This window comes from Rhincodon typus, chromosome 12 (genome assembly GCF_021869965.1).
Source record: "Rhincodon typus isolate 14 chromosome 12, sRhiTyp1.1, whole genome shotgun sequence".
In the NCBI taxonomy this organism is placed as follows: Eukaryota; Metazoa; Chordata; class Chondrichthyes; order Orectolobiformes; family Rhincodontidae; genus Rhincodon; species Rhincodon typus.
In genome coordinates this window covers 13,522,975-13,536,572 of record NC_063343.1, presented here as the reverse complement: position 1 = coordinate 13,536,572, position 13,598 = coordinate 13,522,975, and the positions used below count along the sequence as shown (strand labels likewise).

At 40.2% G+C, this 13,598-nt stretch overlaps 1 protein-coding gene across 1 annotated transcript in view; it reads left to right on the top strand.

The window, feature by feature from the left end:
- The window catches only part of LOC109934887 (ran-binding protein 17-like), a 557,500-nt gene that overhangs the window by 282,893 nt on the left and 261,009 nt on the right, over positions 1-13,598 (top strand). The window contains exon 8 of the mRNA XM_048603939.1: positions 13,361-13,449. Coding sequence (XP_048459896.1) covers positions 13,361-13,449 — 89 coding nt within the window. The remainder of the gene's footprint in view (positions 1-13,360; positions 13,450-13,598) is intronic.

Sequence of the window (13,598 nt, the reverse complement as noted above, 5' to 3'; positions counted from 1 at the left end):
TCCTCCCACAATCCAAAGATGTGAATAAGTCAATTGGCCATGCTAAATTGTCCATAGTGTGTGGGTTAGCTGGGTTAGCCATAGGAAATGCAGGGTTACAGGAATCAGGTAGGGGGTTGGGTCTGGGTGGGATGCTCTTTGGTGTACACTGTACCCGATGGGCTGAATGGCCTGCTTCCACACTGTACGGATTTTATGATATTGAGTAGCCAGCAGTGTTTGTATAAAGTTTGGAGATGGGATAGCCAGAACTGTGTCTGCACTTTAGAAAGGGAATAACAAGCACTGCGTGTGTATGGTATTTTTATGGGATAAACCACAGAGGTTACAAACTTAACTTATGTTAAGCCAGCATACTTCATACAGTTTAATATATGACAGCCAGTTTCTTGGGCTGTAACAGTCTTGAATAGTATATACTTTTTTTAATGTCACAAACATTAGAATAAGATCATTGTTTAAAACCAGTATGAATACTTCAGGATTCATCAGATGTTTTCACATTTAAATATTGTCCAATGTTAATATTTTGAAAAGGGCATTTTAGAAATTTACCCTGTTTGTTTTGCTGTCATTTGCTTTATAAACTGTATGAATGAATAATAAACTATAGAGCACATTGCTAACCCCTAAACTTTTTAGTTTATAGTACAAAGTAAACTCTTGCCAGTAATCATCCATGCTCAAATAGCAACATGTTCTCCCTACTTAATCTACAAAATCCAGTAATATTTAATTATTTAAATCCTTGATTTTCAACATTTATTCATTTGAAGTTTTTTTGCACTAAGCACCAAATGTTACGAGCAGCACTTTAATGGAATAATTTTGCTTTGATCCCTGTAGCAGTCACTGAATAATTTATCACAGGTTATTGCCTTAATTCAGGAGAGGAATTGAGCAATAAAGGCAGATGAAAACACTACAGTTGAAACACCTAAGGGCCAGCTGACTCCTTTGACATGGGTCTTTTGTTGGAATTATTTAGAGGTTATTAAGATGTGTCTTCAGAATTAAGAGCACACTGTAAAGCTGAAGACAGCCATCTTAATTCTAAAGACAAAACATTACGACCCTTAACCCCTGCTGCATCTTGGTTGCTTTATATGTAGACATCATAAACTCTCACAGTGTTGTGTCATCATATCTCTGGTTAAGAAAAAAATACCTGAACTATTTAACCAATGTAGTCAAAGTGCCTTCCTTTGATTTTTAAAAGTGTTTTTGTTTTTTTCCTTCTCCGACAAATGTGCTGAATCTTGCTGGGTTCCATAGACCCTCAACCAGTTATCTGTCTTCATCTGTGAATCTACCTAATTGTAGTATGCTGTCATTTGAGCCATGAAGGGTGTTACTGGGCATCCTAATCCAGTGTTCCACCATAACAATGACAATCTGCATTTACTTCATGCCCTTAAAAGGAAACAAATTCCCAAGGCATTTCATATGAGTGTTATCAAACAAAATTTGACATTGATCCTCATAAAAAAAGAGAAGTGACCAAAACTTTGGTCAATATAGTAAGTTTTGAAGAATTATTTAAAGGAGGGGAGGGCATTGGGTGTGATAATTCAAGAGCTTGAAGCCTAAGCGTCTGAAGACACATCTACCATTGGTGGAGTAATAAAAATCAGAAACGTGCTAAAGAATAGTTGAGGAGTACAGAGGACTTAGGGCTTCAGAGGGTTACAGATATCTGGTGGGGGTAGAGCAAGGTGGGAGTTAAAGACAAGGTTGAGAATTGTTAAACTGAATTATTACCAGAGTGGAGATGATCTAATTCAGTGAGTACGGGGGTGATGAGTGAATAGGATTTAGTCTAATGAAGGGTCTAGGCCCGAAACGTCAGCCTTTCTGCTCCTATGATGCTGCTTGGCCTGCTGTGTTTATCCAGCTCTGCACCTTGTTGTCTAGGATTTAGTGTGAGTTAGAACACACAAATGCTTCTCAAGATATGAGCCCTGAAACAATAGAAATCTAGTTCTCATATGATGAAGGAAATGACAGAATGCAGAAGGAAATGATTCAGTCTGTGTTGTATTGAACCGTTCAACTGAAGAAACTTGCTTTACTCCAATTTTTCTGTTCTTTCCCTATTTCTTAATCTTCTTTATGAAATGCTCATCCAGTTCCCTTTTATCCAATGTGCTTCAATGGCTGTGTCTGATGAAACTTTTCACCCAAAATGTGAAAGCATTTCTTCTAACTTCCCTGACACTTACTAAAAAGTTCTTTAGGAGGAAGTCTATTAATTTGAACTTTCAATATTTCACAATTTACTGATCATAATTTTGCAAACTTCTATTACATCTGTTCTCGTGAAAAAGGTCTCAATTGTTCTGGCCTTTAGATATTGTTACTTGTCTCACCCAAGTTATCCTTGCAATGTTCCAAGCTAAAGATCTTTGCTTTAATGGTTTGTTCCAAATCTGACTGATTTTTCTTCTTGTCCAAAAGTATGGAGAACAATTGTTGCCTCCCAGCTGAGATGAGCCAATTCGCCCTGGACCAGGTATCTGTTGGATTAGTGTTACACCATCTGGTGCATTTTGCCACCCAGCCATAAGGGGAGCCAACGTTGTTTTGTTTGAGCCACCAGCAGGTTTTATAAGTGACTGCAGCATTCATTATGAGAATATCTTTCACAAATCTGAAGTTTGTTTGATATATAGGATGGATTGTTTCTAGCAGCTTACCTGTACCATCTATTGTAATTTTTTGGTTTTCAGTCTACATTCAATTTATCCATTCTTAGGAAGAATGATGTTTTATAAGCATCTTGTGGCTGTTACATTTGGAGAGAGCTGCAGCCAGAATTTGGAGTGGGTTCTGAGAACTGCCTTTCAGGGGGAATTTTGTACTTTTGAGGAAGCTTTTATAAGTTAGGTCCTTGGTTGAGGGGGTTAATATAATATTAATAAGGGTGCATTATAGGTGCAAGAACAGAGAATGAAAAGAGTGTCTTAACAGAAACAGCCACTGTACATTTTTGTCTAGGATTCAACTGATTTTTTTCCGCAGGGAGGTAGAAGAGAATTACCAGTTTTATACATTCTGAACACGTGCAGTTTACAAAATTTCTCAGTTGACAACTGCAGGTGGGATTAATTCTTTATCCAGTAAAAAGTGGGTTTCTTTGCTTTATCCTAAAGACTTGGTAAGTAGAATCATAGAATCTTACAGAAGGAGACCATTAAGCCCATCATGACTGTTGGCACTTGGTTGAACAATCCAGTTAATCTCATTTCTCTGTTCTTTTCCCAAAGCCCTGTAATTTTTCTCCTTTGAGTAGTAGATATCTTTTGAATTGTACTATTGAAACTGTTTTAACAACCCTTTCTGGTAGTGCATTCCAGATCACAGCAACTTGCTTTGTTTCAAAATAATTTTTCCTCACCTTTGCAGTAGTTCTTTTCCCAGTCATCTCAAATCTGTCTCATCTAATTACTGATTCTTCTGATGAGTTAATTCTCAATGCTTTATTTTATTTACATGTAAAATATCGAAATGTGCTCTTTTTTGTTATGAGCAGCTTATTTTCTGCCTCAAGGGTAAACACCACTTATGACTAACACTCCTTTTAATTCATTTAAGATTATTTGTTCTTGGGCGTGGAAGACTAATAAAAGCAAATGGTAAACAGCTATGACATAAAAACAGAAGTTGCTGGAAAAGCTCAGCAAGTCTGGCAGCACCAATGAAGAAAAGTTCAGAGTTAACGTTTCAGGTCTGGTGACTCTTCCTCAGAACTTATGGTAGCTAGAAGAATGTCTGCTTTTCTGCAGAAAATAGGGAGGGGGATGGGGTAGGGAGTAAACGATAAAATAGAGCCCAAAGAGAGAGAAAAGCAGTTGGATAGACAAAGGAGTTGATAATGATCTGACTAGGAGGGTGAGTAGCTGTTAATGGGGACTGTTAGTGACTAACAATAGGTAGTGTATAATGGCAGACTGTGTGATAACAAGGCCTGGTGTGCGGGATAGGGAGCTCGGACATTGGAGAGTTTAGACCTTAAAATTATTGAACTCAATATTGAGTCCGGAGGGCTGCAGGGTCCCCAAGCGGAAAATGAGGTGTTGTTCTTCCAGCTTGCGTTGAGCTATGCTGGAACACTGCAACAAGCCAAAGAACGATATGTTGACCAGGGTACAAGGTGATGTGTTAAAGTGGCAGGCAACAGGTAGCTCAGAGTCTATTTTGCAAGCAGAAGTAGATGTTTTGCGAAGCAGTCACCCATTCTACGCTTCGTTTCCCCAATGTAGAGGAGACCACATTGTGATCAGTGAATGCAGTAGACTAGATTCTGGTAAGTGTAGGTGAAGTGTTACTTCACCTGGAAGGTATGTTTGGGCCCTGGGCTAGTGGAGGGAGGAGGTAAATGGACAGGTGTTGCACCTTCGCCGGTTGAAAGGGAAAGGTGCCGAAGGACATCCATAGTGGGGCAGAAGACACTCAGCTAGACTTAGACGTTCATGTACATTGTTTTAGCAGAGCTGAGGTAGCTTTCCTCTGCATGCTTTTCCATTCTATCATTCTTTAGATGTTACGGTAAAAATAATCATCCAGACTTCGTATTGGTCAGATAATTATTTCTGCAGCATAGCGGAAGTTATGCATGGGGACCTTGCAGAATCCCTAACATACAAGACTCTGAGGGAATTGCCCAGGGACTTGAAAATTCTGTTGGGCAATTCCCCAATGCCTGGAGCCTACCAGAAGTATCCAGTTAAATTGGAGAATTTGGAGGATTACACTACAATTAAGTAAATCGTTATTAAGGAAAAGTTAGACAAGGAAAGCTAGTCTAACTCTTAAGTAACTAATCAACTTATCCCCACAATGATTATGGGGTTGGGTTAATTCACTCAACCCCACCAATTACACCTTTCCCAGATCCTGTACAGCCCCCAGATCCTAATCGACTGCCTCTCTCCTGCCACAAACCTGACTGCCCCCTCCCCCGTCATCAGGTCCTGATATCTTCACCAACGCAACACGTCCCCAACCCCATAACGCCATCAACAGCAGCAGAATTGTACTCCAGCATAATCTGTAACCTCATGGCCCAGCATATCCCCCACTCAACCATTACCATCAAACCAGGGGATCAACCCTGATTCAATGAAGAGTGCAGGAGGACATGCCAGGAGCAGCACCAGGCATACCTGAAGATGAGGTATCAACCTGGTGAAGTTACCAAACAGGACTACTTGCACGCCAGACAGCGAAAACAGCAAGTGGTAGAGCTAAGCGACCCCATAACCAACGGATCAGATCTAAGCTCTGCAGTCCTGCCATATCCAGTCGTAAATGGTGGTGGGCAATTAAACAACTCACTGGAGGAGGAGGCTCCACAAATATCCCCATCCTCAATGACGGAAGAGCCCAGCACATCAGTGCAAAAGGTGAGGCTTAAGTATTCGCAGCAATCTTCAGCCAGAAGTGTCGAGTGGGTGATCCATCTTGGCCTTCTCCAGTGGCCCCCAGCATTACAGATACCAGTCTTCAGCCAATTTGATGGAAGGTGTCATCAACAGTGCTATCAAGCAGCACCTGCTCAATGACGCACAGTTTGGGTTCCACCAGGGCCACTCAGCTCCTGATCTCATTACAGCCTTGGTTCAAACATGGACAAAAGAGCTGAATTCCAGAATTCCAGAGTAAGGTGAGAGTGACAGTATCAAGGCTGCATTCGACCAAGTGTGGCATCAAGGAACCCTAGCAAAACTGGAATCAATGTATATCAGCGTGCAAACTCTCTGGTGGTTGGAGTCATACCTGACACACAGGAAGATGGTCGTGGTTGTTGGAGGCCAATCATCTCAGCTCCAGGACATCTCTGCAGGAGTTCCTCAGGGTAGTGTCCTCAGCCCAACCATCTTCAGCTGCTTCATCAATGACCTCCCCTCCATCATAAGGTCAGAAGTGGGGATGTGCAATCATTGGCAAACAATGTTCAGCACCATTCGTGACTCCTCATGTACTGAAGCAGACCATGTTCACATGCAACAAGATCTGGACAATATCCAGGCTTGTGCTAACAAGTGGCACATAACATTCACGCCACACAAATGCCAGGCTATGACCATCACCAATAAGAGACAATCTAACCGCCACCCCTTGACATTCAATGGTGTTACCATCACTGAATCCCCCACTATCAACATCCTGGGGGTTACCATTGACCAGAAACTCAACTGGACTCACCAAATTGACAGAGTGACTGTAAGAGCAGGCCAAAAGCTGGGAATACTGCAGTGAGTAACTCGCCTTCTGACTCCTCAAAGCCTGTCCACCATCTACAAGGCACAAGTCAGGAGTGTGATGGAATACTCCCCACTTGCCTGGATGAGTGCAGCCCCAACAACACAGAAGAAGCTTGACACCATCCAGGACAAAGCAGCCCGCTTGATTGGCACTACATCCACAAGCATTCACTCCCTCCACCACCGACGCTCAGTAGCAGTAGTGTGTACTATCTACAAGATGCACTGCAGAAATTCACCAAAGATCCTCAGACAGCACCTTCCAAACCGACAACCACTTCCATCTAGAAGGACAAGGGCAGCAGATATGTGGGAACACTACCACCTCCAAGTTCCCCACCAAGTCATTCATCCCATCCTGACTTGGAAATATATCACTGTTCCTTCACTGTCGCTGCGTCAAAATCCTGGAATTCCCTTCCTAATAGCATTGTGGGTCAACCCACAGCAGGAAGACGATAGCGATTCAAGAAAGCAGCTCACCACCACCTTCTCAAGGGCAACTCGGGATGGGCAAGAAATGCTGGCCGGCCAGCGACGCCCACATCCCACAAAAAATGAAATCTGCCAATCTAGTCTGGTCTGGCATTAATGTGACTCCAGAACCACAGCAAGGTGGTTGATTCTTAACTGCTGTCAAGGGTAGTTGGGGATGGACAGCAAAAGCTGACCGCCAACGATAACCACCTTACTCAAAAAGTTAAAAAGAAATGAGACAGGAGTGGGGCTTGCTGAGTTGCTCTTTTTTTGAGAGCTAATAGCAACAGGGTAGCTATAATGGCTTCCTTTTATGCTGCAAGCAAGGCTTCCCAAGTGGAAGTAGGCGCCCCAGGTGATACTGCGAGCTGAAATGTTAGGGTCATGACCTCTGAGACAGCAATGGCTGACATGTAAAAGGAAACAACTGAGATATTCAAAAGGTACTGCATGATTATTCAATTAGAAGTAATGTGCAAAGGTATGGGGGAAAATGTGGGAGATTGACAGTAGGTAATTACATTCACTTGAAGGATCATTCTTGGGCTGAATAGCCTCCTTCTGCACTGTAGAATTTCTCTGATTCTGTGAAACAAGGAGTGTGATGGGATACTGTTCATTTGCTAGGATTGGTGCAGCTCCAACACCATCCACAACAAATCAGCCTATTTGATTGGCACCCCATCCACCACCTTCAACATTCATTCCCTCCACCACTGAATGACATTGGCAGCACTGTGCTGTATGTACAAGATGCACTGCAGCAACCCATCAAGGCTTCTTTGAAACCTGTGACCTCTACCATCTAGGAGGACAAGGGCAGGAGATGTAAAGCAATATGCCCACCTGATTGTACTGCTGGTTCTTCAAGATCAGATTGGTCTTGGTTCCAACAGCATCCATGTCAGAGATCAGACTTCTGACACCCTCACTAAGTTCTGGATTCTCATTAAATTCTGTAATCTTCTTTAACTTTATAGTCTTCCAAGATTTTTACATTCCTCTAAATTTAGCTTCTTCTAAACTTTCATTTTAGTCAGTCCACATTGGCATGTTTTCAAATTCCTGGGACCCAAACTTGGAATTACCTACCTAATGTCTCTCTTTGCCCTTTAAAACTTAAGCCTAAATTAAAGCCAGGTCAACTGTCTTACTGCACTCTTGTGATTCAGTGTGTATTTTGGTCCAATAATACTGTGAAATGCTTTAGATTGGTTTTCAATCAAGGCCAGAATAGTGCAGTCTCGTGCTTCTCTGCACTCTACAGTCCTGTGGTTTGCAGCCATGGACAGCCAGTTGGGTCAGCACAGTCTAATTTAAGTGAATGTAGCAAGTGCCATTTGCCTAACAAAAAACAACTTTGCGCTAGAGTGGTGAAATAGGACTTAAGCCACTCTTTCAGATGTGGGCACTAGATGCACATTTTGTTGTCTTTATCATTGTGGCAAATAATGCACTTCAGCTAATAATATATCGATGTCTATTGACAGAGACTCATGAGGCTGTTTAGCAACCAAAACGTTATTTTTTGTGCTTTGAAGGAAAACATGTTGTTTGATATTTTTGTGATAATATAATTTCTTTGTAGGCCAAAAACTATTGCAGTAACTATTTTTTGGAATGAAATATTCTTCTCAGGAGAATTTTCTCCTGTTTTCAGCCTGACTATGAAAGTTACTGTTGGCTATTTGTGGAGTACTCAAGCTGTAGGATATTAGCACATGAGTGTCTTTGTTCATCAGTGCTACATTATGAGATCTTACTCCTAGTTATAAAGGATAATGTGCAAAATATTAGCAAGCTGTCCACTTATTTTGTGGTGAAGTATTTTGTAACTTAAACTCGCTTTAATTTGGAATCCTAATTCTATACATTCACCTGTGTGATACATACTGGCGATTTTCTGAGACAGTCTGTTTCTCAATTGGTGTTTGGAGAGTCACTAAATCCAGGTGACTGTTGGTAATTCTCAGATAATAGATAGCTAGATTGCAGGCAATTACTTAAAGGCTGTGACATAATGACGGCAAATGATCATCTCGTAAACTCCAGGTGCAAATCTCAAAACTGGTCACGCACATTAGCGGAAACCTGGCATTTCATTCCTATCTTAAACTCACTCCTGGATATTTTATTTATGCAAAACAAATATTAAGAATTAATCGTCATCTTCTGTTTTTGAACACTGACATATTTGCATTGATTTAGCATACCAAATTAAAGGTAGCAGAATAACTTGGAAATTAGGTTGACAATCCAGCCCTGCAACCTTACTGAAGAAAAAAGGTGTGGAATCTTGCACCATATTCCCAGGAAGCCATGTCACTCCAGCCCAGCTTCATGCCAACTGGGAACAGAGCCATTTATGCACCAACTAGGAATATTTCAAACATCACTTTGAATGTTTTTAGTATCAGAGCAGAGAGCAACAATGCTGCATTGCAATCCCTGTAAACACCAATATCCTGAAGAGAAAGGAATCCCTAAACAATATAGTCAGAGCCAAGCTTCTGGCACTGCAAGTCAGCAGTTCATCATCTGGTCCTCTGATGCAAACCCTTCTCAGCACTTTAGAATATTTGAACTACTTCTAACATTCAGACTGTTTTGGTTCAGATATTGACTCACCACAAACTTCAAACGTTCTATTTTCTTCTCACTGCCAGACAGAAACTGGCCTTTTTGTAGAGGGCTTTCTTTGTCTCTTCTCACATGGATTGTTATATCACTGACTCCTCTTGCAACACAATGGACTGAAAACGCAAAAGCACCCATCTAACTTTGCTTAACCTTTCTTCAGCTTCCATCCCATTGGCAACCTCGGCCAGACTCATAAATTCTCAAAAATCTAATGAATTCATAATCAGGCATTCCAATTGCACTCTTTCCAGACACAGTTTCACTTCCCTATACTCCATTGACCATCCTGTGACAGATTGAATCAGGAATGTACTTGTTCAACTCCATTTTCTCCTCTCTGAAAGAAGATCACAGGTAAATTCCATCCAATCAGATTATGGTCCAGTGTCAGTTCTCAGCAGTTTGTATTCCCCACTGGATCTGGCAAAGTAAGTTGTTCAGAGTAGAGAATTCTTCAAAGATATTATCAGGAGATACCAACATCCCACATCATCCCTCTCATTATCAATGATGCACGCTGCTACTGATCTGAAAGATTTATAACACATGGCATCTAGAAGAGATCAGCATTGGAATCTCGAAAGGTAAATGCTGGGTTGCCTTGCTACTTGCAAGAGTTTATGGAAATATGATAAATGAATCATCTGACATTTGCAGTAGATGTGATGCTTATTACATGTAGTGTCAAAACAAATTTTTATTTTACAGAAAACAAATTACAATTTTTTATTCACCTTCTCCTTCCCCAACCTGCCCAACAAAATAAAATCTCTGAAAATAAAATACAATGGATGCCAGAATTCTGAACAGCTCTCTTGAGAAAGAAACAGAGTGAGCAGTTTAAATCAATTACCTCTTTTTGGGAAATAAAAAAGTCTCCACTCATTATTATGAAGGAATTAAAACAGAAATTGCTGGTAAAACTCAGCAGCTCTGGCTGCCCATTCTGAAGAACAGTCACTGGGCCTGAAACGTTAGCTTTGATTTTTCACCATAGATGCTGCCAAACCTGCTGCATTTTCCCAGCAACTTCTGTTTTTGTTCCTGATTTCCAGGATCCGTAGTTCTTTGGGTTTTTTGTTTATTATAATGAAGGATTTTTTGTATTTTTGCGGTGCAGTGTGTGAGCCAAAATTATCCCCTAATCCAATGAGAAAAAATGTTGCTCATGAAATTAAATTACCTCCTTTGAATATTGTGTAGTAAAATTGAAAACATAGGAAACAACATTTGGTAATTTGTTGGCCCTCACTGCCTTATTTTGTGTTTAAAGTCAATACTGCTACCTGCTCGTTGAGCATCTTGGGCTGTGGGTGTCTGTATGTACACTGAGGCTACATGCCCCTTTTCCATAAGTAAGGTTCTTCAAGTCCTTATGTACTTTAACATTCTTTCATTTACATAGTAGGTTCTGGAATACGGTTCTCTAGTATCGTGTCTAAGGCCTCACTCTTCACATACTCATTTTTGACTGGTCTCTTTGTCTTTCTGATGTCAGAATCATGTGTTTAATTACATAATCATGATTTACATGTATCTTATTCTATCATATTGCTGCCTTGATTTTTTCCAGAACAAAGAACAGAGATAAAGCATTATTTGCGTAATCTTGTTCCTATAAGTCCCTAGTCTAGCATTTCTTAACCAAGATATGAAGTAGAGATTAAATTTGCCAGCAATATTATGCTTCCTGCAGAGTCTAGCCAAGTGCTAGGGTAATACCTGCTTGCCAAACAGGCATTTATGAAAAAGATGGAACTGGGCATCTGTTTGCTTTCCTTCCTCTCTTTGTGCACAGGATAATGGTGGTTGGGTGAGAGTTGGTAGGTTGGGATTCTGCCCAGTCCTTCAATGATATCAGAAACAATGATAGTAGGTGTATCTACATTTTCGTTTTGACAGGGATGATTTTGAAACTTATTCAGGTGACCCACAATAAAATATTCTCAGGCCTTGCTGGCTAAGCATACTGATACTTGTCAACTTTTGAAAAAAATGTCTTCAATTTGACTTCCTTTCAATTCTTTTTCTCATTTTGTTCCTCTTTTCTTCAACATCTTTCCTTCAATAACTGCAGTTAGTCCGTCATTCATTTCTCAACCATTGCACTGGAATATTTGATTTGCAGATTCAGTCCCTGATTTTTAACAAACTATAATGTGAAAATAACGTTTTAAAAAAGGGTGTGGTTTGATCCAGTTTCAAAAAGCTGTACAGCAAGATATTGTTACCCTGTTGTTGATTATAGAAGTTATCACTGTTTTTACAGAATTCTTGTGTTTTATCTGTCTCAGCCCTCAGACATAACATCCTGGACTGGTCAGCAGATGAACAGTGAAGGTTTCTCAGGCCAGATTGTTGGTGGAGAAATCTGATTCTAATTTTTAAAAAAATTCAAAAATGAAAACCAATAAAACTGGCAAATGAGATAGTGATCCAGCTCGTCTTGTAAACTTGAAAGTGAAGGTCCATTACAACCAGAGCATTCATTTCCAAGTATTATCCCTATTTTGATACTGTTTCCCCTCTGAGAAAAAGTAGTAAGACAGGATAAACCATTTGATTTTGATACAGAATTCTATTCATATCAGTTTAAAGCTGTTGTTTGTTGGAAGTTAAAATTCACTCTTCTACATGTTATGATGTACTTTTAGATATAGCATAAGTTTACAAATACGAAGACACTGAATAAGCAGAGTAGCGACACAATTGGTCACTGACAACATCCGACAGGATGTTATTAATAGGTCTGCCTCAGCTTCTTTCTCGATAACATGCCAGCTCCCATGTGTACAAAAATGCAAAACACATAGGAACAGGAGTAGGCCATTCAACCCCTCACACCTGTTCTGCCATTCAATGAGATCATGGCTGATCTGTGGCCTAACTCTATATACCTGCCTTTGGCCCATATCCCTTAATATCTTTGCTTAACAGAAAATCATCTATCTCAGACTTATACCTAACAATTGATCTAAAGGCAACTGCTGTGTGTAGAAGAAAGTTCCAAATTTCTAGCACCCTTTGTGTGTAGAAGTGCTTCCTAACATCTCTCGTGAATTGCCTGGCCCTAATTTTTAGACTATCCCCCTAATTCTTGTATCCCCACCAGTGGATATCTTTATTTTTATCTACCCTTATCCTGTTAATATCTTGAAGACAAAAGTAAAATACAGAATATGCTGGTGATTTGAAATTAAAACAATAAGTGCTGGTAAAACTAAACAGGTCTGGCAGCATCTACGGAAAGAAAAAATAGAATTAACATTTTGAGAGCAATGCAAAACTTCTTCAGAATTGAACAATGTCTTTTCAGTACCAACCTCCACCGCTTGTGAACTCAGTATCTCAAGAGTCAATCCAATCAGGAGAGTGGGGGACAAAGCTGAGAATTTAACTAATTCTAAGGCCCACTATATTCACATTCTTATTAAAAATTATTGGTTTATATAAGCTTTGAGTAGCTAATAGGCACCTTAATTTCCACTCTGATCTGTGTAAAATAGTGGTGTTTCCTGTGCTGGATGATTCACTTTGCACCTTTTAAATGTATTCCTAGTGTACTGTGCATGTAGTACTTTTGTACAAAGAATTTATTCAGCATTATACATGTTTCTTCTTTGTTGTTTGGCATCGTGTATAACAGCACTTCCAGTTTAAGCCAATTAAAGTCATTCTCACGCAGTAAAACTGAGGATCTTGTCTCCAGAAGCTATAAGGAACTGACAATCCTCATTATTTTTAATAAAAACTGATATATGATATCGACTGTGCAAGTATGAAGGTCAATATTTCCTGTTCACGTTATGCAATAATCTTTCGTTCTTTGGTTATGTATCAAGCTTTAGAGAAAAGTAGGAAATGCCTTTAACTGTGAATGACAACAGTCTGCGATTTGACTATTATTGGCTCGTTGCATCTCCATCTGCTGTCTAATAACATAAAAATCAATTACTTTGCCTTTTTTTCTCCAACAGTGCATGTTGATTGGCCTGTCACGGGACCTCAGAGGGATTGCCTTTGCTTTGAATACAAAAGCCAGCTACACCATGCTGTTCAACTGGCTGTATCCTTGCAACAGTGTCACAGTGCCAGCGTTGTACAAAGTGAGCCATTAGCTGAATGCTCTTGTGCTGTGGGGAAGGAGGAAACTGTATTAGCTGGGGTATTCTACAGTTCAGCTAGCAGCAGGTCTCCCCTCCTCCATCTACCCTG